Consider the following 23012-nt stretch of genomic DNA (forward strand, 5'->3'; position numbering starts at 1 on the left):
CTCAAGTCACCCTCCCACCTCAGCCTTCTGAGTAGCTGGGACCACAGATGTGTGCCACCATACCCAGCTAATGTTAGTTGTTGTTGTTGTAGAGATGGGGGTTTCCTTATTTTGCCCAAGCTGATTCTGAACTCCTGGGCTCAAGTGATCCTTTCACTTTGGCTTCCCAAAGTGTTGGGATTACAGTGCGTGAGCCATCGCACCCAGCCAACATCCAATTTTTGATGTCCAATCAGTCAGCAACTCCTGTTGATTTACTTTTTCAAATGTCTCTGATATCCTTTCCCCATGCTCATGTGTTTGTTCTTGGAATAGCCAAAGCAATGTGGTCTTCCTGGCTCTAAACTAACCTGCCCTTACATTTCAGGGCTACTTAGGTGAAAGAAAAAGATATGAACATTTATTGCATACCCATTGTACACTAAGCCCTTTATATACATGACTTAATTCTCACCTCATCACCATGGGTGCTATTATTAACTCCTTTTATAGATGAGGAAATGAGACTCAGAGAAGTAACCTGCACTAGATCACACAGCTAGGAAAAAACAGCAAGGATTCCCACCCAGGTCTGCTTGACTGAAGCTGTGCTCCTTCCCACTTACCACTCTGATGGGTGAGATTTGAGCAGATGTCAGAGTGTGAGGCAGGTGGGTTATAAGTGGCCCTTGGAGGGGGTTCTCACCTGTGCATCAGGCCCTGGCAGCGGCTGTCCAAAGTCTTGCCCATTGGCAAAGGCCTCCAGTACCGACAGGAGGTCCCTGTTGCAAATGGCTGTCCAGAGTCTCCGAGGCTCAGGTGTGCACCGGCGTGCAAACCTGTGCTCCACATACTTGGCCACGATGTAGTCCCTGCGGGTGCCCCTACCAAAGACAATCACAGGATCTCAGAGCATGGACCATGTCTGTCCAGCTGATCTCTGGGGCCCTCCCACAGGAGATACAGTTCTCCTTTTCTCCAGAACCATGTCCTGAAGATGTCCAGATCTGAGGCTCCCCTTCCCCAGCTCCTCAGGCTTTTTTTTTTTTGAGACAGAGTCTCACTCTATCACCCAGGGTGGAGTGCAGTGGCGCAATCTCGGCTCACTGCAACCTCTGCCTCCAGGGTTCAAGCAATTCTCGTGCCTCGGCCTCCTGAGTAGGTGGAACTACAGGCATGCGCCACCACGCCCGGCTAATTTTTGTATTTTGAGTACTGGCGGGGTTTTGCCATGTTAGCCGGGCTGGTCTTGAATGCCTGACCTCAAGTGATCCGCCCGCCTTGGCCTCCCAAAGTGTTAGGATTACAGGCGTGAGTCACTGCGCCCAGCCTCCCCAGACTTCTGATCTAAGACCTTTCTGCGACCCTGGGAGCTGCGGAGGCAGAATCCCGTAGGCAGGACGCCCCTCTCTCTGAGAATCCCCTTACATGTCACTTTCAGGTGAGGGTTTAGGGCCGCCATGTGAGGGTAGCTGGGCCTCCATGACCTCATTGAAGCTCGTGTTTCCCATGTTCAAGGCCAGCTGGAGTCGTGGGAAAATAGGGGTGGGGCAGAGTAAGACCGGGTGGTTAGGCCTGCACGGGGTGGAGCTCCGAGCCCCCAGAGTCCCGCCCCTCGGGCGCCCTCCCGGTTCAGGCCCCGCCCCTGAACACCAGCTACCTGGCTTGTCCCAGCCCACCTTGGCCAGGTCCCACCCACAACCTGCAAGTCTCGCCACGCCACCCCACCGGATGAAACTACACCCCTATCTCCGCGTCTGGCCCCTTCCGGGCCCCGCCCCGCCCTCACCAACAACTCCGAGGGGCCCAGCAGGTCCAAGGTGAGTGACTGCATGCGTGAGAAGCGCACGCCCAGTTCGCGGTGGACGCCCGAGCACTGGATGCAGGTGAGCACGCCCAGGTTGGTGCTGAGCCACGTGGGGTCTGCAGAGGAAAGCAGCTGGAGCCTGGAGGTGTAGCCCCTCCCCTCTACTTCCCCCTCCCTCCAGCCCGAGCCCCGAGGCTTGACCTGCAGCCCCGCAGTCGCAGCACTGGCTATTCCCAGGCCTGCTCTTCACCTCCGCGATGAGCAGCTTTGTGAGGTCATGGGGCTCCCCGTCATGCCCGGCGGCCCCCCAGGACCCCAGGCCACCGCTGGGCTCCCCAAGGAAGGCGCTGCTCAGGGCTTCGTCCTTGCTGTTCTGCAGCACTGACACCCACCTGCGGAGATTGAGCGGGGTGGGACGGGGATGTCAGGCAGGAAGAGATAGGGCTGCCGCCCCCACCCACAAGGCTGGCCGGGCACTCACGCCTCACACTCGTGCTCGTCCTCTGCCTGGAAGTGGTACGTCCGGTTGTCTGTCGGGAGAGAAGGGGGCTTCTGGCCCACAGAAATGCTGCTGGCCTTCCCGAAGCCCAGGGAGCCCCCGCCAAAAGCCGCTGGGCCACATGGAGATGTGTCCCTGCCAAGTTGGACTCTCAAGCTAGGAGTGGTAAGGGAGCGGAATGACAGTGGCCAACAGCAGGGGCAGTTTCTCAGAAGTGGCTTCCGAAGTAGGATCCCAACAAAGCTCTCTCTGCGTGAAGCCCTGGTTCCAGGCTCAGATGAGGTCTCCCAGGGCATAGAACCCCAGAGAACCCAGCTCAGAGGCAGGGCATCCTCTGAACCAACTGTCACCATCCCACTGGGCTCCTCCTGGTCTCCTCCGGGGCGACCAGGCTACCTGTCTGATCTCCCTGCTTCCCATTTCCTCTTTTCTCCAGCCTGTACCAGCTCCCAACTGTTGTGCCCAAGGCTCTGCTCTAACTACACCACTGCCCTACTGCCCTGCTCCAAGATCTCCCATGGCTCCCTATTGCCAGGAAATAAGGTCCAAACTTTTAAGAGGGATTTCCAGGCCTCATCTCTCACTCTGCTACATGAACCCTCCACTCTGGCCAAACTGGCCGGCCCCACTCTCCTGCTTCCATGCCTTTCATCATGCTAATCCTGTCTCCTCAAAAGCCCCCACCCCACAAACTCTTCACTCTACATGTCCTTCAAGGCTAAATTCAAATACTCTCTCCTCCAAGAGCCTTTCCTGGTTCCCCACAGCAGTGCAGGCCTTCCTGCTCCCTGATCTCCTATGGGGCTATATCTGCACCCATCTTCTGGACAGCCCCCTCATCTTACAGTCCTGGGTACCCACCCCACACCCCTGCCAGAGAGCTTCCTGAGGACAAGATCTAGGTCTTTCTCAGCCTGTGTCTGCTCTCACACAAAGCCTGCACCAAAGGCTCCAAAGAACGAAAAGTGGAAAATGTAAAGAAACAATAATTTCATCTCCTTCAGCTCTGGGTATTTGGGGAAAAAAGGTACAATATTTTTATAAAAAGAAATGATTTAAAAACCCAGATGACCCAAATCCACTCAAATATACTCTATATAAAATAGTCCCATTTATTATGGAAAGTGGGTGCATTTTGACGTTTAATGTGATGTGGGTGTCCTGGACCTAAGGATTCTTATGCCTGCAGTAGCAGCTCTTCAATACCATGTGTGGAACTGGACACAGACCCCTCACTGAAGTCCCCTGGGAGCTGATAGGTGTCTTAGAGAAGCCCTGGGCAGCTGTAGGGGAGAGGCACAGAGACCACTCACGGGTCACCAGGTCGAAGCACTTTTTCTCCTCGGGGTTTGGCCTCACTTGGCACGTCAGCAGGGTCAGCTTCACTGGGGGCCGGTTTATCTGTGGGAATTTGGGGGTGGAGGATGTATGCATTACCTCTGGCCCTCCCCACTCTTTAGGCCTCCATTTTCCACTCTGTTAAATGGGCATAATCATCCTGTTCCATTTGTGTTTCTCTTCACCCAGCAGCACCTCAAGGATGTCGTGTGTAGACTAAGACTAGATTGGGGCCTTTGGGTCCCATCTGTCCTCCCACAAGGGTCTCTAGCTCCCTGGACCTAGGTTTGCGGGTCAGTCTTGGAGGGAGGGCTTGACATTGTTTGCTCAGAACACCAGAAGAGGGTCCATCGTGCCCTGAGACACCCACCACCTCTAGGCCTCACCGTGCTGTGTGAGATGGTCAGGCAGCCATACTTGACTCCACACTTCCTTTTCTGCCAGACTCTTCGAATTCTAAGGCCCAGAGGGATAGAAGGACAGTGACCCAAGACTCACACCTAATTCCCTGGTGTCAGAGAACAGAGATTTGCCCCCACCTGTATGATCTCTAGCCCCATCCCTTTACCTCTTTCTTCTCCTAACCCTACACCTCCCCACAACCCCCGACTCTCTGGGGCTCCCTTCTGATGGAGGAGACACAGTTCTGCTCTTAGGAAGATCCCAGTTTGATGGAGAAACACAGCCTCACTCCCTGGGAATCCTTATTCTAAGGAGATGATGTGACTTTGGCTCTCTGAGAGCTTCTAGTCTGATGGGGGAGACACAGCTTATATCATTAGGGAGCTCCTAGTCTGAGAAGCACAGGCTCTTGACAACAACAAACAAATTATGGTTCAACTAAGCAAGATCAATATTAATACCCCAAAAATAAAATTAGCAAGTCCATGATCCAAAACTAAACACTTCTCCTGTAACAGGTAAATATTCATTGGTTTCTTCTTCAAGGTTATTCTTCTCTAATTAAACTAATTGGTAGGTAGAAACATGAATATATCCCACAGGGGCCTTTGCATTTCACAGCAGTTTGTTTTTGTTTTGTTTGTTTGTTTTTGAGACAGGGTCTTGCTCTGTTGCCCAGGCTGGAGTGCAGTGGCATGATCTCGGCTCATTGCAACCTCCACCTCCTGGGTTCAAGCGATTCTCCTGCCTCAGCCTCCCAAGCAGCTGGGACTACAGGCTCATGCCACCACACCCGGCTAAGTTTTTGTATTTTTAGTAGAGATGGGGTTTCACTATGTTGGGCAGGCTGGTCTTGAACTCCTGACCTCAAGTGATCCACCTGCCTTGGCCTCCCAAAGTGCTGGGATTACAGGTGTGAGCCACCGTGCCTGGCCCACAGACTGATTTTTTTTTTTTTTTTTTTTTTACACTAGGGAGCAAGGCACAGCCAATAGTTTCATTTCTAGGCATATTCAGTATATTGTAGACGTTAAGAATGAGGTCATAGGCTGGGCACAATGGCTCACGCCAGTAATCCCAACACTTTGGGAGGCTGAGGCAGGCAGATCAAGAGGTCAGCAGATTGAGACCATCCTGGCTAACATGGTGAAACCCTGTCTCTACTAAAAATATAAAAAAATAGCTGGGTGTGGTGGTGGGCGCCTGTAGTCCCAGCTACTCAGGAGGCTGAGGCAGGAGAATCGCTTGAACCCGGGAGGCAGAGGTTGCAGTGAGCCGAGATCGTGCCACTGCACTCCAGCCTGGGTGACAGAGGGAGACTCCGTCTCAAAAAAAAAAAAAAAAAAAAAAGAATGAGGGCATAGTAAGTGTTCAGTAAGTGTTAGCTACTGCTATTCTTCTTTAACTTAAAACAACCAATCACCTTTAGCAGAAGTTCACGTGCCCAGGTGTCCTGGACAACCCAGGATTTGAGGAGTTTGCATTGTAACCCTCTGTGTCTACATAAATGATCAGAACAGTTCCTCTGGGCAGCTTCCCCAACCCTGTCATTTACTTGCAGTGTGACACTGGGCAAATTATGTAAGCTCTGAATCACTTACCCGTCGCTTTTCTTGTATAGAAAGCCCACTTTCTCCGTCCCAAACTGTTTGTTGCCTTGGTGCTGGTGGATGCTGTAGCCACATCCTGAATTCTTCCGGCTCAGGTGTTCCTGTCCCTCGGACATGCAAAGGAGACCTCAGGGCATCTCAGTGGAAAGAGCCCCATTCTGCGGGGTCTCACTCAGGGAGACTTTTCCAGGGGACCCTGTGGATCTTCCTTCTCTCCCTCCCTCCATGGTGGGCTTTGGGGGAAGGCATTCCTTTTGGGATGGTTCAGGGGCTGACCTCTCTGCTCTCAAGCTGCAGTGTCCCTCGGAGGGAGTCCCGGAGCTGGGTCAGCTTCTGTAGCTCCTCCTCCTGGGCTTGATGGAGCTGTGGGACAGAGGAAGGGACCCCATCACCAGCCAACAAATGTGTCAGTACAGAGCCCAGAACCAGAAGAGCAGAGCAGTAGCCTCACTCTGTGGGCAGGAGCCAGCTCTTCCACACCCACAGACTTTCCTGGAAGGACAGGGGGCTTGATCACGTGCCCAAGGGTGAGACCCAACTTACTGCATGTACTGAGGCCGCCAGCTTCTCGATGAAGGGGAACAGGCTCTGGGCAGCCTTCCAGCCATCTTGGAAAAAGCTAAGAGGTGTCAGAGGCCAAACAAGGGTCCAGATAAAGATGGAAATGAGAGATGAAGCCAGAAGTGTGGGAGAAGCTGCTGTAAGGATCACAGGGCACCTCAGGGCATTGTAGTCTGATGGTCAAGAACAGACACTCCATAGACAAGTCTCTCTTGACTAGATTAAAATCCCACTTACTAGCAGTGTAATCTTGGAAAATGAGCCTCAGTTTTCTCATCTATGAAATGGGGATAATATAGTACCTGCTCCCAGAAGTGTTGGGGGATTGAGTGAATTGATGTTTGTAAAGTACTCGTGCCTGACATTCAGTGAGCACTCAATGAGGAGGAGCTATGAAAGTTCTGCCAACAAGATGCAGGCCTCCAAAGAGACTTGCCAGTCTTCCACACCCTGAGAGGGGCCTTGTTCTGTGACACTGGAAGGGTTAGTGGCAGGGACGTGGGGAGATACCTACTTGTGCTGGGCGTGGAAGAACTTGATGAGGCTCTGAAGGAAGTCGGGACCTTGCTTCATCTGGCTCTCCCCAGCTTTGAGCAGATACTAGGAGGAGGGCAGGGCGAGATGTGTCATGTGAGCTGAAGCAGAATCCTGGGAACGAGAGGCTGCAGTCCCCATCCCAGGCTAATCCTCCTGGCTGCGACTGGGCCTTGGTGACATCCCACAGGGCCATGTGGCCAGGACCTGAGCTGAGCCTGTGACTGGTCCCCTGGAGAGGCAGACAGGAAGACACATCCCACGCCCCCCTCCCTCATCCAGAGCACCCCTTACCTCACACATGTGCAGCTGGAAGATGCGCCGCTCTCTCTGCGTGTCCTGGGCCACCTCCCCAGGGATCCCTCCTGTCACCCTAGCCCGATCGCGCTCCTTCTCCAGCTTGGCCCTAGACCCCAAAGAAAGAGAAGCCTGAACAACTCTCAGCAGCCCCTACATCCTCTTCTGCCAGGGATGCATGAGCAAAGGGGCCACATGGTGCAGGAGGCCCTCCTGTGCCAGCTGTGTGGTGGGGCTGGGTACAATGAACAAGACAGCTTAGGGAATCCACAGAGTGATGGGGGAGAAAGACATGAATCAAATCACAGCCACACAGAGAACTATGGGAGAGAAAATGGGGATCCAACTTCGTTGGGGCTGCTTCGTTGATGTCTGAGCTGGGATCTGAAGCCTGAGAAGCTTGGAGGAAGCTACTGCTGGGCAAGAGAGCTGGACCATATGACGGTCCCAAGGCAGGAGCAACAGTGCCAAGATGGAGAGGGTTGGTGCCCACTGAGGTGAAGAGGTGCCAGACCATGCAGGGTCTAATTCACACCATGTTAATATATTCTTGGTCTTTATCCCAAGAGTAATGGGAAGGATTTGAAGGTTTTTATGCAGGGGGATGAAGGGCTCAAACAAGGGCCAAGTGAGATTTGGGGCAAACAGTTCTGATTTTCCTGGAAGGGATTTAACAGCACAGGTGCCTTCAATCTTTTTTATTTGTATTAAATTCAGCGGGTACAAGTGCAGTTTTGTTTCGTGGATATATTGTGCAGTGGTGAAGCCTGGGCTTTTAGAGTACCCATCACCCAAATAGTGTACATGGTACCCAATAGGTAATTTTTCATCCCTCACCTACCCTCCCACCTTTTGAAGTCTCCAATGTCTACTATTCTGCTCTGTCTGTCCACATGTACCCATTGCTTACCCCCCACTTATAAGGGAGAACATGCAGTGTTTGACTTTCTGTTTCTGAGTTATTTCAAAGTGCTTTCATTCTTCTGAGCCCAGGTTGGAGTGCAGTGGCGCGATCTCAGCTCACTGCAACCTCCACCTCCCAGGTTCAAGCGATTCTCGTGCCTCAGCCGCCCGAATAGCTGGGATTACAGGTGCCTACCACCACGCCCACCCATTTTTTTTTTTTAGACGGAGTCTCACTCTGTTGCCCAGGCTGGAGTGCAGTGGTGTGATCTTGGCTCACTGCAACCTCTGCCTCCCGGGTTCAAGCGATTATCCTGTCTCAGCCTCCCAAGTAGCTGGGACTACAGGTGGGTGTTACCATGCCTGGCTAGTTGTTTGTATTTTTAGTAGAGATGGGGTTTCACCGTGTTAGCCAGGATGATCTCGATCTCCTGACCTCAGGTGATCCACCCACCTCAGTCTCCCAAAGTGCTGGGATTACAGGTGTGAGCCACCGTGCCTGGCCGATGCCCAGTTAACTTTTGTATTTTTAGTAGAGACGGGGTTTCACCATGTTGGCTAGGCTAGTCTTTGAACTCGGGCCTCAAGTGATCCATCCACCTCAGCCTCCCAAAGTGCTGAAATTACAGGCATGAGCCACCACGCCCCACCGTGCTCTTTTTTTAAGTGGAGACAGAAAGCGCTTCCCATCCTTGTAGCTAAGAGTAACGGGGGCCTTCCCTCTCAGAGGCTGGCTGTTTTCCGTCTTTGGGGATGGGTGGATCTGTGTGTAAATGGTTTCCTGGAAATCTCATGCCCAGCAGACTACCCACTCGCAGCCAGGAGAGCATTTCCACATCTCAGGCTGGGTGCATGTGACTCCGAATCCCATGTAAAGTAGAGGGCTTGCTTAATAGTTCTGCTGTCAAGCGGGGACAGCCCTGAGCAGAGAAGACAAAGACAGAGTGCGATTAATACAAGTTCTGCTGCTACTAGTTGTCTTCCCCTCTCTGAGCCTCTGAGCCTCCTTATCTGGAAAATGGAGATTCTGATCTGTAACCACTGCATCCCAGCCTGGGCAACAGAGTAGACTGTGTCTCAAGAAAAAAAAAAAAAAGGAATATCTGTACATGCAGTCAGCCCTCCATATCTGTGGGTGTAAAGCCTGAGGATATAGGCGGCTGACTAAGGGGCTTTAGCATCCTCAGATTTTGGTATCTGCGGGGGTCCTGGAACCAATTCCCCATGGATACTGAGGGATGACTATACTGACATGGAAAGATATCTGCTCCAGAGTAAATGGACAAAAAGCAAACCACAATATAGTACAGTGGTTAGAAATGGAGATTCTGGATTTGAATGGCAGCTCCTTCACTTACTTAACCTTTATAAAACTTTCTGCAATGGTTTCCCCATTTGGAAAATGAGAATAATACTGTAGTCCTCCCTTCTCTGTAGTTTTGCTTTCTGTGGTTTCAGTTATTCATGGTCAATCCCTGTCCAAAAATATTAAATGGAAAATTCCAGAAATAAACAATTCGTACTTTTTTTGTCTTTTGGTTTTGTTTGAGATGGAGTTTTGCTTATCACCCAGGCTGGAGTGCCATGGCACGATCTCAGCTCACTGAAACCTCCACCTCCCAAGTTCAAGCAATTCTCCTGCCTCAGCCTCCCAAGTAGCTGGGATTACAGGCACCCACCACCATACCCAGCTAATTTTTGTATTTTTAGTAGAGCCAGGGTTTCGCCATGTGTTTCAGGCTGGTCTCGAACTCCTGACCTCAGGTGATCTGCCTGCCTTGGCCTCCCAAAGTGCTGGAATTACAGGCATGAGCCACCATGCCTGGCCCAATTCGTAAGTTTTAAATTATGCATCATTATGAGTAGCATGTGAAATCCTGCATCCTTCTGCTCCATCCTGCCTGGAACATGAATCATCCTTTTGTCCAGTGTATTTACACTGTCTATCCAGCAGTCCCCAACATTTTGGCACCAGGAGCTGGTTTCATGGAAGACAATATTTCCACGGATGGCAGGGTGGGGGAGGGTGGTTTTGGGATAAAACTGTTCCAGCTCAGATCATCAGGCTTAGATTCTCATAAGGAGCATTCAACCTAGATCCCTGGCATGTGAAGCTCACAATAGGGTTCGTGCTCCTATGAAAATCTAATGCCATGCTGATCTGACAAGAGGCGGAGCTCAGGCGGTAATGCTCGCTCACCTGCCAATGCTCACCTCCTGCTATTCAGTCCAGGTTCCTAACAGGCCTTGGACCAGTACCAGTCCATGGCCCAGGGGTTGAGGACACCTGGTCTATACACTGCCGGAATTACTTTTGCACCAACTTAATATAAGGTTCAGTATCATCTTCAGTTTCAAGCATCCACTGGGGGTCTCAGAACATATCCCCCAAGGATAAGGGGGAACCACTGTAATGACACCTAGTCCTTGGATAATATAATGCATAGGAAACAGTACAGTTCCTGGCCTATGGCAAGCCCTCAATGAATGGTAGGATTATGATGTTTCTAATGATGGCAATGATGCTAGTGTGGTAAATACTGATGATCCCTTTTATATAATTTTTTTCAGCATATGGTACTTTCTTCTTTCTTTTATTTTTTGAATGCTAGTAGAGATGAAAAGATGGTGCTACTTAACTCGGTGTAGATAAGCTGTGAAGTACACAACTTTGTCAATGTACTTCAGCTTTGACAAAATGTACATAGCTTTGACAAAATGGCTTTGTCAGTTATCAAAGTTCTGTCCCTCAGCCTCAGCTAAGATAATTCATAGAGATTTTCCCTACAAAGTCTGACACAGTCATTCTGAGATGACCTAATAACTGGGGAGTGCTTTTCTTCCCCTATAAAATAACAAGTCCCATTCCTTCCCTATCCTCAAAGGATAGCCAACATTTTTAAAACATTTCAAATGTTAGAAACATTTTTCTTTCTTATGAGTGGAGTTGCAACAGAAGGAATGAAATGAAATAGTAGGTGAAAGTACTTAAATGCTAGTTACTAAGACTGAGATCATTGCAGAAGGAAACTACAGCAACAGTCCAGTGTTATTCATGGGATGGGTACAGGTACTCCTGGTACAGGCAGGAAAGTATTTAAAACAAATCACACACCCACCAACCTTGAAACCTTGAGCCACGCTTAGGTGCCATGTCACCCGTGATGCCTTTTCTGACTACCCTTCCCTCCATTCAAAAAAAATACTTTTTTTTTGCCATCTCTGTGCTAATACTATCATTATGGCATTACCACTTTGTATTTTAATTATTTATTGAGCTGCCTCTCTTCTTGCCTTTCAAACCAGGGGGCATCCACTAAGGCAGGGATTGTGGGCTGGGATTCCTCACTACTTACCTATAAATTGGGAATAACAATAGCAGCTTTCCCTGCCAGGGAGAATAAATCTGGTAATAGATGCAAAGACCTTACTCCAGTGCCTGGCACAAAGTAAACTCTAAATAAGTAGAAGCTGCTATTATTACTAATTATTATTATTCTTTTTTAGAGACAAGGTCTAGCTCTGTCTCCCAAGCTGGTCTCAAATTTCCTGGCCTCAAGCAATCCTCCTGCCTCAGCCTCCCAAGTAGCTGAGATTACAGGCATTAGCCACCACATGTGGCTTCTAATTATATATATATATATGTATTATTTACATTTGTTATATAGGTATTATTATTACTAATTTTTTAAATAGAGGCAAGGTCTCACTATGTTGCCCAGGCTGGTTTCGAACTCCTGAGCCCAAGTGATCCTCCTGTCTTGGCCTCCCAAAGTGCTAGGATTACAGGCTCCTAATTATAATTTTTAGGCCCAGGCACTCTGCTAGGCCCTTCACATGCTAAAATGATGGCCCCATAAGGCAGAATCATTATCCCATTTTATAGAAGAGGAACCTGTGGTGAGATAAGTCACTTGTCCAAGTCAAACAGCTGTTAAGTGGTGGGGCCAGGAGTTGAACCCAGGACTGGCTGGTGCCTGAGCCTTAGGGGCAGCCCTGGCAACCAACACTGTGACTCAGGTTTGTTCCATTCCTCCTTCCCTGCCTCATTCCTGCGAGCTGCTGACAGTCACACTGTTTCTTTTCTGAGAGATAACAGTCTCTCTCAGAACAGGGACCATTTTACAGATTATGAAACTGAGATCCAGAGAAGGAAAATGGCTTGCACAAGATTAAAAGCTGGCCAAGGGAAATGCTATCAGCAGATGTATGGGCTTCTGCCTCTCAGTCTCTTCCTGTGTTATTCTGGTCCTAGTTCTGGCTCAGAGGTGGTCAATAAATACTTGCTGAACTGAAGTGCTGAGTGCTTTATATGCACTATGCTTATTCATCGCCACATTCATCACCCTGCAAAGTATTACTGTCCCTATTTTATAGATGAGGAAACAGACCTGTACATGGAACCGCCTAGATAAACTTGGCCTCTGCACAGGGCCTGGGATGCCTTTCTCAGCAGCCCCACGTGGAGATGGAATCCTCTTCCTATATGAACAGCCAGAGGTGACGCTCCCAGTGGTATTTGACAGATGCTATGGGCCCTTCCAGCTGCTGCTCAGACTTGTTTGGCAAGAATGTGATGGAATTACATAGCAACTTATGGCTCACGCATATCTGGCTACACCTGGAGCCCGTATGGAAAAGGAATGTACAGTCACCCGTGCCAAGACATTAGCTCAAACTATGTGGCTCCATGGTGGGAGCCAGGTCACGTGGCAGAAATAGCACTAGACTCAGAAGGCCTGGGTTCTAGTCCAGGTCCTGTCTATAATTCACCGAATAACCTCAGCCAAGCCCCCTTTCCCATCAACTAAATGGAGCCTGGCCTGTAAATGAAATCCTACAGGAAGGTTCAATATAGAAACCTAGGAAAAGCAGACCTGCTTCGGGAAGGTCAGCAGAGTACAGCTTATTATTTCCATTTGGTAGATGATCCCCGAAAGTCTAAGGGCTTAGTAAAGGTAACTCAGGAAGAAGAGGGCCATGTGGCCCCACAGCAAATCATAAAGACCCATCCCTGGACCTCCAGTGACAGCAGATGGCCGTGCCCTGTCACAGGCAGGGATGGGGCCCCACAGGGATGGCCACACAGTGCCTACACCCTTCATCACAGGATCTATGCCCACAGCTGGGGATGGAGATGCTTGTGTAGGGACAAGATGTGGCCTTCCTTCAGATCTGGAACAGTGCCATGGCTCTGGGAGCTGAGGGAACAATAAAAAGCTCCAGGATCTACTTCTTGAAATTGATCCTGCAGAAATAATTATGAGTAGGGGCAAACATTTAAATCCAAGGATGCTTCTCCAGTGACAGGAACAGATTAACCACATGATGGCTTATGCATGTTTTGGCACAACTGTTTGATGTTGTGGAAGAATATGTAATGGTGTACGAAGATGGTTACAATATATTTTTGAATGAAAAAAGGAGATTACAAAATAGTACATTGTTATGATCTCATTTTTATAAAAACATTTCTTTGTACATAGAAAAATAAATGGTAAAATGTTGGCCAGGCGCGGTGGCTCAAGCCTGTAATCCCAGCACTTTGGGAGGCCGAGACGGGTGGATCACGAGGTCAGGAGATCGAGACCATCCTGGCTAACACGGTGAAACCGTCTCTATTAAAAAATACAAAAAACTAGCCAGGTGAGGTGGCGGGCGTCTGTAGTCCCAGCTACTCGGGAGGCTGAGGCAGGAGAATGGAGGCGGAGCTTGCAGTGAGCTGAGATCCGGTCACTGCACTCCAGCCTGGGCGACAGAGTAAGACTCTGTCTCAAAAAAAAAAAAAAAAAAAAGAAAAAGAAAAAGAAATGTTAAAATGTTAATACTTTAGGCTTGAAAATTAAGAATTTTCCTCCTATTTTTGGGTAGTTTCTCCCCATCCGACTTTTTTTTTTAATCATGAAAATTGCAATGTTACCCAGACCTTGTAAAAAAAAAAAAATTCAAACAACAGAGAGTATTATCCCCCTGCCATGACCCTAATCCTCTGCTAAGGATAATTAATTTTTTTTCTTCTTTTACTTCTCCACATCTTCTGAATTATTCATAATAAGCATAAATTGCTTTGGCAAAATGCAAGAGAAAACAAAATTTTACAAAAAAGCACAAACAATGCTCCACAGTATGGGCCTGGCTGGGCAGAGGGTGAGGGCTGGGATTTGGACAGACTCCTCAGAAGACAGAGCCCAAGGAGTCTCTGCCCAGGAGGAACTGGCCACTGGTTGCCTGAGGCTCCTTCTTTCCCTATGATGTCCCAGTAGCTGGTGAGAGATCTGGAGTATCGTGTGGTGTGCATAGGACACAGGAAGCCTGAGTGTGACATCAACTCCATTTGCTCCTCTAGATATACCACCTGGCATTGAAGAACGAGGAACAAGGGGTATAAACCCCAGTTCTGCCTCTGCCAAGCTGTGGCGCCTTGGGCAAGTGACTTAACCTCTCTGAGTCCTGCTGTGGTAACTGTGATACTAATACCTCTCTCTCACATGACTGGGTGACTGTGAGGATTAAATGGCCAGCACGCAGAGGTGTTCAGTCAGTGCTAGCTCCTCTCCATCCCTGCCCATGTCTGGCACCACTGAGCAGATGGGACTCTGAGAGCAGCATCCTGAGGTCCCTTCACAATAGCTCCTTTGGTGATCTCGTGGCCCAGTCCCCAGAATCCAGTCAGGTCTGGGTATAAACAATCCCCTGTAAAGGCCTCTACAGAGCCAGATGCCACCCACTTCTGGATGACATGGCTCAGCAGCATTTAGGTTCTTCCCTATCCAGCCCCCTGCTGCAGTGTAAGCGCTACTGTCCTGGACAAACCACCCTGGCTGTGGCCACTTACATTTTGGTTTCATAGTCCTTCCATGCCTTCTCCAGCTGCTTTTTGGAATCCTGTGGGTTAAAAAAGGACAATTTGCCCAAAGGGAAGCTGGAGCACTGGAATAAACAGTATGCTCTACTGCCTGTAGGGGGACATGCTAGTGTGCTCCCCTGAGCAGCTCAGAGCCATCTCTAACCAGCCCCTGCCCCCACAGTCCTGCTGCAAACCTGCCCCCACCAAACAGGCTCAGCTGACCCCATTTCTCAGGGCTGAGGCCCTCCTCCCAGCAGACCTTCTCCCCCCAGAGATGCCAAGAATCAGTCAGGTTTGGTGGGCCCTGGCTTGAGGTATGGAGAGATCTTTGGGCTCCACCCTGAGTCCTCTTGCTCAGAAGAGAGATCAGTCATGACCATGAGGATGGGAGGATGAAGGCCAAACCCCCACCTGCCTAACTTTATCCCAGTATTTTCTCCTGCCTGGTGCTAGATCATCCTCTTAGAGCAAGGGTACAGGTCAAGGAACATGTGCAGAAAGGTTGAGAAGTCTACCCAAGGCCATACAGCAAGCCAGGGAGACCTGGCTACTCCCCACCTAGCTTGCCTAAGCCTCATCTAGCCAGGCTGCTCACACCCTTCTGAATAACGCTGAGACTCCCAAGGTGAAAAAGCTGCCTGTCTGGTTTGTGTGGTTAGCAGACTGGTGCCAGGCTGGCAGCCTAGGGCAGGGAGGGAACCCTCTTGGGGGAGCATGGCTCCTCCCCTGGGCTGTCTGGGGCAGATTGCCCAGGGAGATTATTCTGTCACCTTCTTTGAGCTCCACTCTGCATCCAGCCAAGGGCTGCCAGGCACAGAGAGAACAGCTCGAGTATGGGATTCAGGATCCCTAGATTCCCACATGAGCTCTCTGCTTCCTAGCTATGTAAACCATCAGCAGGTTACCTAATTCCCTAGGCCTCGAATTTCAACTGCAAAATGGGGATGAGCGTACCCACAAAGCCTACCTCATAGTATGGTTGTAAGATTTACAAGACACGTTTCACACAAGGGGCCTGGCAGACAGCAGGTCAGCCATCCTAGGCTGACCCGAGCCAGGTCCTCCAGATCTCCCCAGGCTCAGCACTCCCGCTAAGACAGCCCCTTCACTTGGCCTCCACCCTCAGTCCAGCCCTGCCCCCCGACAGTCTCCTGCCCACCCCTCTTTCACTCTGTCCCAACACCACTCCCAGCATGGAGACTCACCTGTCGACCGTCCCTCAGCTGTCCCTTCATCAGACTGTCCAGGGGGAAAGAGACAATGTTGTTCAGGTTCTGAATCTGGAAAAAACAGACGCCCATTCCTACCTCAGGTGACCGGCATCCAGCCCCTAGGGATTCGGGGTATGGTGAAGCATCACTTGGCAAAGAGAGCAGCGGGGAAGGGAAGCAGGGGAGAGGAAGAGATGTCATCAAAGAGATGACAGCCAAGTGAGGAGGGCAGTCATGGCAGGAATGCTGAGCCTGGGGAGGACTAGAGGACCCGGCTCTGGGGTCAGCTTAGGATGGCTGACCTGCTACCCACCAGGCTTCCTGTGTGAAAGGGGGCAGGAGGGGAGGCCGAGGTATGTCGGAGTGAGCCCCTCCCCTGATGGCTCCAGCCTCATTGCTGCATTGCTCCAGCAGCATCCCATGGTCAGTCTCTCCCCTGTTCCTCTCCAGAAGCAGCCTCCCTTCTCCTCTCTGACTCTCTCGAGTTGACCAGTAGAGCACATCTGTTGTTCTGGGCTGGCTAACGCTTCAGAGCCTCCCTTACTAATGGTCATAGAACCCCCTTTCCTGTGGGAAACTCCTCCTCTGTGGTCAGATGGGGTAAACGCAGAAGTCAGATCTGAGCAGGGCACCCCAGCCCCAGGATAGAAGGACTGGATAGGGAACAGGCACACAACCCAAGCCAGCCAATCACAATCCTCTCTGGGATTTTTCTGCCTAAGTCATGGGAGAAAGACGGTCTTTATTCTGGTAAGATGGGCATCCGGGCCTGCTGGGCTATCCTGCCCACTGAGCAGAGACAGAGAAACTATCTTAAAAGGAAAGCCAGCTGCACCCCTAGACTCCCCATTACAGGGGCTAATGAATTCCCTTTTAAAAATGTAACCTAGTTTGAGTTGGGTTTCTGTAATTTCACAACCTAAAGAGGCCTAATATTTCAACCAGCTTCCAAGATACAGCTTGGGGCTCGACTTCTCCTCCAGGAAGCCTCTCCTGGCTACTCCTCCTGCCTGATCTCCCCTTTTCTGACCATGGCAACACTAGGCCTCTGACACCAGCTGCTGGGTCCTTGAGTTTGTACCATGCTGCTGGTATTTCTTGATACTAGTCCACACCTTAGTTCTTCTCTCCCCCACTAGACTGTGGCTCTCTGAGGCAGTCTGACACTTTCCTGCATCACCAACCCCTGGTACAATGCCCACCAGACAGCAGACCCCCAGGAAACACTAGTTTGACTGAAACAGGGAGAGAAGAGGTGAAGACAAAGGAGGACACTAATTCAATTGAACTCATATACTTTTTTTTTTTTTTTTTTTTTGAGACAGGGTCTCACTCTGTCGCCCAGGCTGGAGCGCAGTGGTGTGATCACACTCACTACAGCCTCAACTTCCCCCAGGCTCAACTGATCTTCCTACTTCAGCCTCCCAGGTAGCTGGGACCACAGGCGTATGTCACCACACCTGGCTAATTTTTTTTTTTTTTTTTTTTTTGAGATGGAGTCTCACTCTGTCACCCAGGCTGGAGTGCAGTGGTGTGATCTCAACTCACTGCCACCTCCACCTCCCGGGTTCAAGTGATTCTCCTGCCTCAGCCTCCTGAGTAGCTGGGATTACAGGTACCTGCTACCATGCCCAACTAATTTTTGTATTTTTTAGTAGACACAGTGTTTCACCATGTTGGCCCGGCTGGTCTCGAATGTCTGACCTCAAGTGATCCGCCCGCCTCGGCCTCCCAAAGTGCTGGGATTACAGGCATGAGCCACCTCACCCAGCAATTTTCATACTTTTTTGTAGAGACAGGGTCTCACTACATTGCCTAGGCTGGTCTAGAGCTCCTGAGCTCAAGCAGTCCGCACATCTCAGGCTCCCAAAGTGCTGGGATTAAGGTGTGAACTGTTGCACCCAGCCTCAAACATTGTTAAAGGCTTTTACATGCAGGACAGTGTACGAGGCACAGCTATGCCAAGAGCTATAACAATGACAGATTTTATTAGGTTGATGCAAAAGTCATTGCTGTTTTGCCATTAATATAATATTAGCCAACATTTACTGAGTGCTTACCATAAAGTAGGCACTAACTTGCTTAATCCTCATTACCACCCTGTGAAGTTGGTAGCATTATTATCCCAGTTTCACAGATGAGAGATCTGAGGCTTGGGCAGACTGAGTGACTTGACTTAGTAAGCAGCAGAGTGGGGATTCCAAGATGGAGTCTAAGTCCAAGGTTGGGTGCTTAACCACTGAGCACACTGCCTCTCAAGGGTGATGTGGCCCCTGCCAACCAGGGAGGATGCTGGGTAGGACTGGAGCCACAAGAGCTGGTCCAGTGCCATAGCCTGGAGGGAGACAAGAGGCTTTCCTGGGAGGCAGTGCAGCCAGGCTTATGCTTGGACTCTGGAGTCAGACAACCTGGGTTCAGACCAAACTGTGTGACCTCGGGCAAGCTGCTTAACCTGGAGGTCCTAGTTTCCTAGCCTGTAAGGTGGAGACAACAGTCACACAAGCCCCACAGAGCTGTGCACCCTGGATTAAATGAGTGAACATGTGAAGTAGTGAGAACTGTGCCTGCTCATGGGAAGAGCTGCTATCACAGGGTGGCCTTGAGGCGAGGACTTGAAGGACCAGAGAGGAGGCAGTCACCAAGGAGGCCATCAGGAAGCAACCTGAGGCCACTGGGCCATGTGCAGGGGCTGAGAGGCTTGTGGGGCAGGGACAGGTCCTGGGATTTGAGTACGAAGCAGATGTGACTGGGAAAGCAGAGGATAAAGAGGGACTGAGGAGAGGAGGAGACGGTGGCGGCGGCAGCAGTAGCGGTATAAAGGTAGGACCCCCCGAGCCTTTCTCTCCTTTATCCCAAAGCTCCTCCAGGGAACTCTCCCTTGCATGGGGCTCTTCCCTGCTGTAAGACCCTCCTCTGCTCCTGGGTGAAGAGAAGGAGGAGAACAGAGAGAGAAGAGTTAGTTGGGTAAGAAGCCAGAGAGAAAGGAGGATTATCCAAAAGAAGGGTCAGGGCTGAAAAGGGACCTCAGATCATGGATCAGAGGTCAAGGGCAAATCGGGAGAAGGAAGGAAACGGACTCTTTCCCAGTCAGGTTCTTAAGACCATGAGATTTACCCTGAGTCCGGCTGAGGGCTGGGCAAGGAAGAGACAGGGGCCTCACCAGGTTCTTGAAGAGTGCGGCAACCTCGCGGGTGAACACGGCCAAGTTCAGGAAGCCTGTGGACAGCTCATGGCTGTTCTGGGACAGGTGGCTGTTGCCTAAGGATTCCACGGCCTCTCGGTACTGCTCTTCATTCTCCACATGGCCTGTGGAGGTACGGACCGGAGCTTGGAGTTAGCTCCAGGCTAGGGCTGGGAGAGGAGTTTCCTGACCAGGCGGGGCACCCAGCAGGCTCACTTACCAAGGCCGGAGCTGTGGATTGCCCGCACAGCCTTCTTTATTCTCTGCAGGATGGCTTGGTCTCCTTCCAAGATCTAGAAGCAAATGTGGATAGATGTTCAGGGATGCCGAGCTGGAAGAAGGTGCTTCCTTCAGGAACCCTGTCTCTGTGATTCCCAACCCCCACAACCCCAAACAAATACATTGAGTTTTGCTGTCCTCTGGAACTTCTCTCTAGGGTCTTCCTATTTACCCCACCAAACAAAAAAACACACAGAAACCAGAGACCAGTCACACCACTCCAAGAAGACCACGGACTTTTCTCCCTGAATTCAATGCAATGTAAATGTAGTGAGTCAAAGTCATGTGGCATGACAGGGTGTGCCAGGCCTGGGTTTGAATCTTGCCTCTGGCACTAGCCGGCGTGTCCGTTAGACAAATCTGTTAACTTCTCTTAGCCTTAAGTGCCTTGTCTACAAAATGGGGATGATACTAGGGGACTTGTGGAGTTGCTGAGCAGATGAATGATTTGTAAATATGTACAAAATGTTGAGCAAAAGGCCACAGGGGAGAACACAGACATCTCTATCTTCCCTTAAGATAAAAGCAGGGGCCGGGCGCGGTGGCTCACGCCTGTAATCCCAGCACTTTGGGAGGCCGAGGCGGGCGGATCACAAGGTCAGGAGATCGAGACCATGGTGAAACCCCGTCTCTACTAAAAATAGAAAAAATTAGCCGGGCGCAGTGGCGGGCGCCTGTAGTCCCAGCTACTCGGGAGGCTGAGGCAGGAGAATGGCGTGAACCCGGGAGGCGGAGCTTACAGTGAGCCGAGATTGCGCCACTGCATTCCAGCCTGGGCGACAGAGCAAGACTCCGTCTCAAAAAAAAAAAAAAAAAAAAAAAAGATAAAAGCAGGGGACACTTGTTCACCAAACCCCAGGCTCAATAAACAGTTATGTCAGGACAAGGAGGAAGAGGCCAGGATGCTATGGGTGAGCAGAGAGGGGTTGGAGGCATTCAGTCACCTGGATCTGGGGAGATGGCAGAGGGTGGAGGGAGCACACTTCAGCCCCACTGAGGAGAACTGGAGAGACAACACCAGATAACCCCAAAGCCCAGAGACTGCAGAACAACATCAGAATGTGGGAAAGGCCAGAGATGTGTGATGACAAGAACCAAGTCTCACATGTCCCAGGCAGGCTCAGCCTAGATGGGCAACTTCCCAGACACACTCCCTCTTTCAGTGTGGGGTAGAAGTTGACAACCTCATGAAATCCTTGTGAAATGCACAGTTAACTTGGAAAGCACAGAATGTCAGAGCTGGAAAGGGCCCATAGATGAGAAAACTGAAGCCAAGAGAGAGGAGGCCCTTACCCAGAGTCACATGGTGGGGAAGCCGCAGAGCACAGAACAGTGCTCCATCCATGTACCACAGCCCCACCCTGACCCCAGCCCAGCTGTTCTTTCCAATGACAAAAATAAAATGGGATCAGAGTCTGATTTCCAGAGTTACATGACAAGAGTTAGTAAACACATTCGAAATGGTACCGCCAAAGATGCAAAATGATACCCACAGGAGGACATGCATGGGGCAGACCTCAGAGGCAATGTGGAGTGTTCTCAGAGGCCTGTGGCACGTGGGAAGCCTCTGGAGTAAGGGGGGTCTAGTTTTGAAGCTCAGCTCCACTACTCGGGGGCTATGTGACCTTGAACAAGTTGCCTATTCTTTTTTTTTTTTTGAGACAAAGTTTTGCTCTTGTCGCTCAGGCTAGAGTGCAGTGGCACAATCTTGGCTCACTGCAACCTCTGCCTCCCAGGTTCAAGCAATTCTCCTGCCTCAGCCTCCTGAGTAGCTGGGATTACAGGCGCCCGCCACCTGGCTAATTTTTTGTATTTTTAGTAGAGACGGGGTTTCATTGTGTTGGCCAGGCTGGTCTCAAACTCCTGACCTCAAGTGATCCACCTGCCTTGGCCTCACAAAGTGCTGGAATTACAGACATGGGCCACCGTGCCCAGGTACAAGTTGCCTATTCTTTCTGAGCTTCCTGATTAGCCATGTGTAAAATGGGGAAATCAATGCCTACCTCTCGGGGTTGGTATGAGGGCTATATGTATGAGAGGATGCACATACAGGATTTAGCTTGGTGCTGGACATGGAGTATGTCCTCAATGAACAGCACTGGTGATCATTATCATCAGCTGCTGCTGATGCTAGAAAGGTCTGCCAAGTTCTGGGTTCTTTTCCTACAGGGGCTAGAAACCTAACATTTTCCTCCTCAGGTGTGAACTTGAGACACTTCCATATTTGAGACCCATGGAGGCCTATCCCAGGGCTGAAGAAAGAAAACAAAAGAATCAGGTAGATTAAGGAGAGGGCAACATATTTGAGTTGGTTAAAACATGAGGCTGGGCATGGTGGCTCATGCCTATAATCCCAGCACTTTGGGAGGCCGAGGCAAGAGGATCACTTGAGACCAGGAGTTCAAGACCAGCCTAGGCAATATAGTGAGCCCTTGTCTCTACTGAAAAGAAAAAATAAACAAATAAATTAGCTGGGTGTGGTGGTGTGCACCTGTAATTCCAGCACCTGGGGAGGCCAAAGCAGGAGGATCACTTGAGCCAAGGACTTCAAGACCAGCCTGGACAACTTGGCAAAACCCCATCTCCATGTGGTGGCATGTGCCTATAGTCCCAGCTACTTGGGAGGCTGAGGTGGGAGGATCACCTGAGCCTGGGGAGGTCAAAGCTGCAGTGAGCCCTGACTGTGCCACTGCACTCCAGCATGGGTGACAGAGGGAGACCCTGTCTCAAAAAACAAAGCAAACAACAAAAAACAACCAAAATGTTTCTTATTAAAGGGACAAAGACAAGGAGGGGAGAACATTTCTTTCTAAACTGGTCAACAGAAAAAGAAAAAAAAAAAAAGAGGAGAAAACATGGCCATCTCTATGGTTCCCCAGAATCCAGATGGGGAAACAGAAGCATGTGTTTACCAAATCCCTTGATCCCCATCTTGAAACCTGGAAAGCTAAAAGATGAGTAATTTAAAGAGCTATGATTTTGCTTTAACAGACAATCCAGGTTAAATATATGAAGAACTGGGCCAGCACAGTGTGGCTCACGCCTGTAATCCTAGCACTTTGGGAGGCTAAGGTGGTGGATCACCTGAGGTCAGGAGTTCAAGACCAGCCTGGCCAACATGGTGAAACACTGTCTCTACTTAACATACAAAAATTAGCCGGGCATAGTGGTGCACACCTGTAATCCCAGCTACTCGGGAGGCTGAGGAAGGAGAATCTCTTGAACCCTAAGAGGTGGAGGTTGCAGTGAGCTGAGATTGCACCACTGCACTCCAGCCTGCACAATGGGAGTGAGACTTCATCTCAAAAAAAAAAAAAAGATATGAACAATTTCCAAAGAGATTTCCAAAATCCCTAGAGGGCAGATCCATGTGCCTAGCACACAGCAGGTGCTCAATAAATGTTTACCTAAATGAATGACGGTTTGCAAAGTCCTGGGACACGGACCTGAGAGGAATATGTTCTGCTGTAGATATATTTTGAGGAGTCTTCCCATCCCATGACACCCATTTTCTGAAAACTGCCCTCCTTTCCTCTGGAGGTGGACCCCTGCAGCCTTGTTTGT

General features: G+C 50.2%; 1 protein-coding gene across 3 annotated transcripts in view; it reads right to left on the reverse strand.

Annotated features, from left to right (window-relative positions):
• ASAP3 (ArfGAP with SH3 domain, ankyrin repeat and PH domain 3) overlaps positions 1-23012 on the reverse strand; it is a 56705-nt gene that overhangs the window by 6641 nt on the left and 27052 nt on the right. For 2 of the 3 annotated variants that reach the window (XM_025354039.1, XM_025354055.1), the window contains exons 2-17: positions 19390-19462; positions 19149-19294; positions 15983-16057; positions 14766-14815; positions 7025-7136; positions 6711-6796; positions 6179-6254; positions 5912-5998; positions 5627-5736; positions 4010-4079; positions 3599-3686; positions 2268-2316; positions 1988-2178; positions 1769-1902; positions 1408-1502; positions 686-863 (exon numbers count right to left, since the gene is read on the reverse strand). In XM_025354039.1, the coding sequence (XP_025209824.1) occupies positions 686-863; positions 1408-1502; positions 1769-1902; positions 1988-2178; positions 2268-2316; positions 3599-3686; positions 4010-4079; positions 5627-5736; positions 5912-5998; positions 6179-6254; positions 6711-6796; positions 7025-7136; positions 14766-14815; positions 15983-16057; positions 19149-19294; positions 19390-19462 (1620 nt within the window). Of the gene's footprint in view, positions 1-685; positions 864-1407; positions 1503-1768; positions 1903-1987; positions 2179-2267; positions 2317-3598; positions 3687-4009; positions 4080-5626; positions 5737-5911; positions 5999-6178; positions 6255-6710; positions 6797-7024; positions 7160-14765; positions 14816-15982; positions 16058-19148; positions 19295-19389; positions 19463-23012 lie in introns of all 3 variants that reach the window. The other variant, XM_025354047.1, reaches the window with a different exon arrangement.

Source organism: Theropithecus gelada, chromosome 1 (genome assembly GCF_003255815.1).
Source record: "Theropithecus gelada isolate Dixy chromosome 1, Tgel_1.0, whole genome shotgun sequence".
Classification (NCBI taxonomy): Eukaryota; Metazoa; Chordata; class Mammalia; order Primates; family Cercopithecidae; genus Theropithecus; species Theropithecus gelada.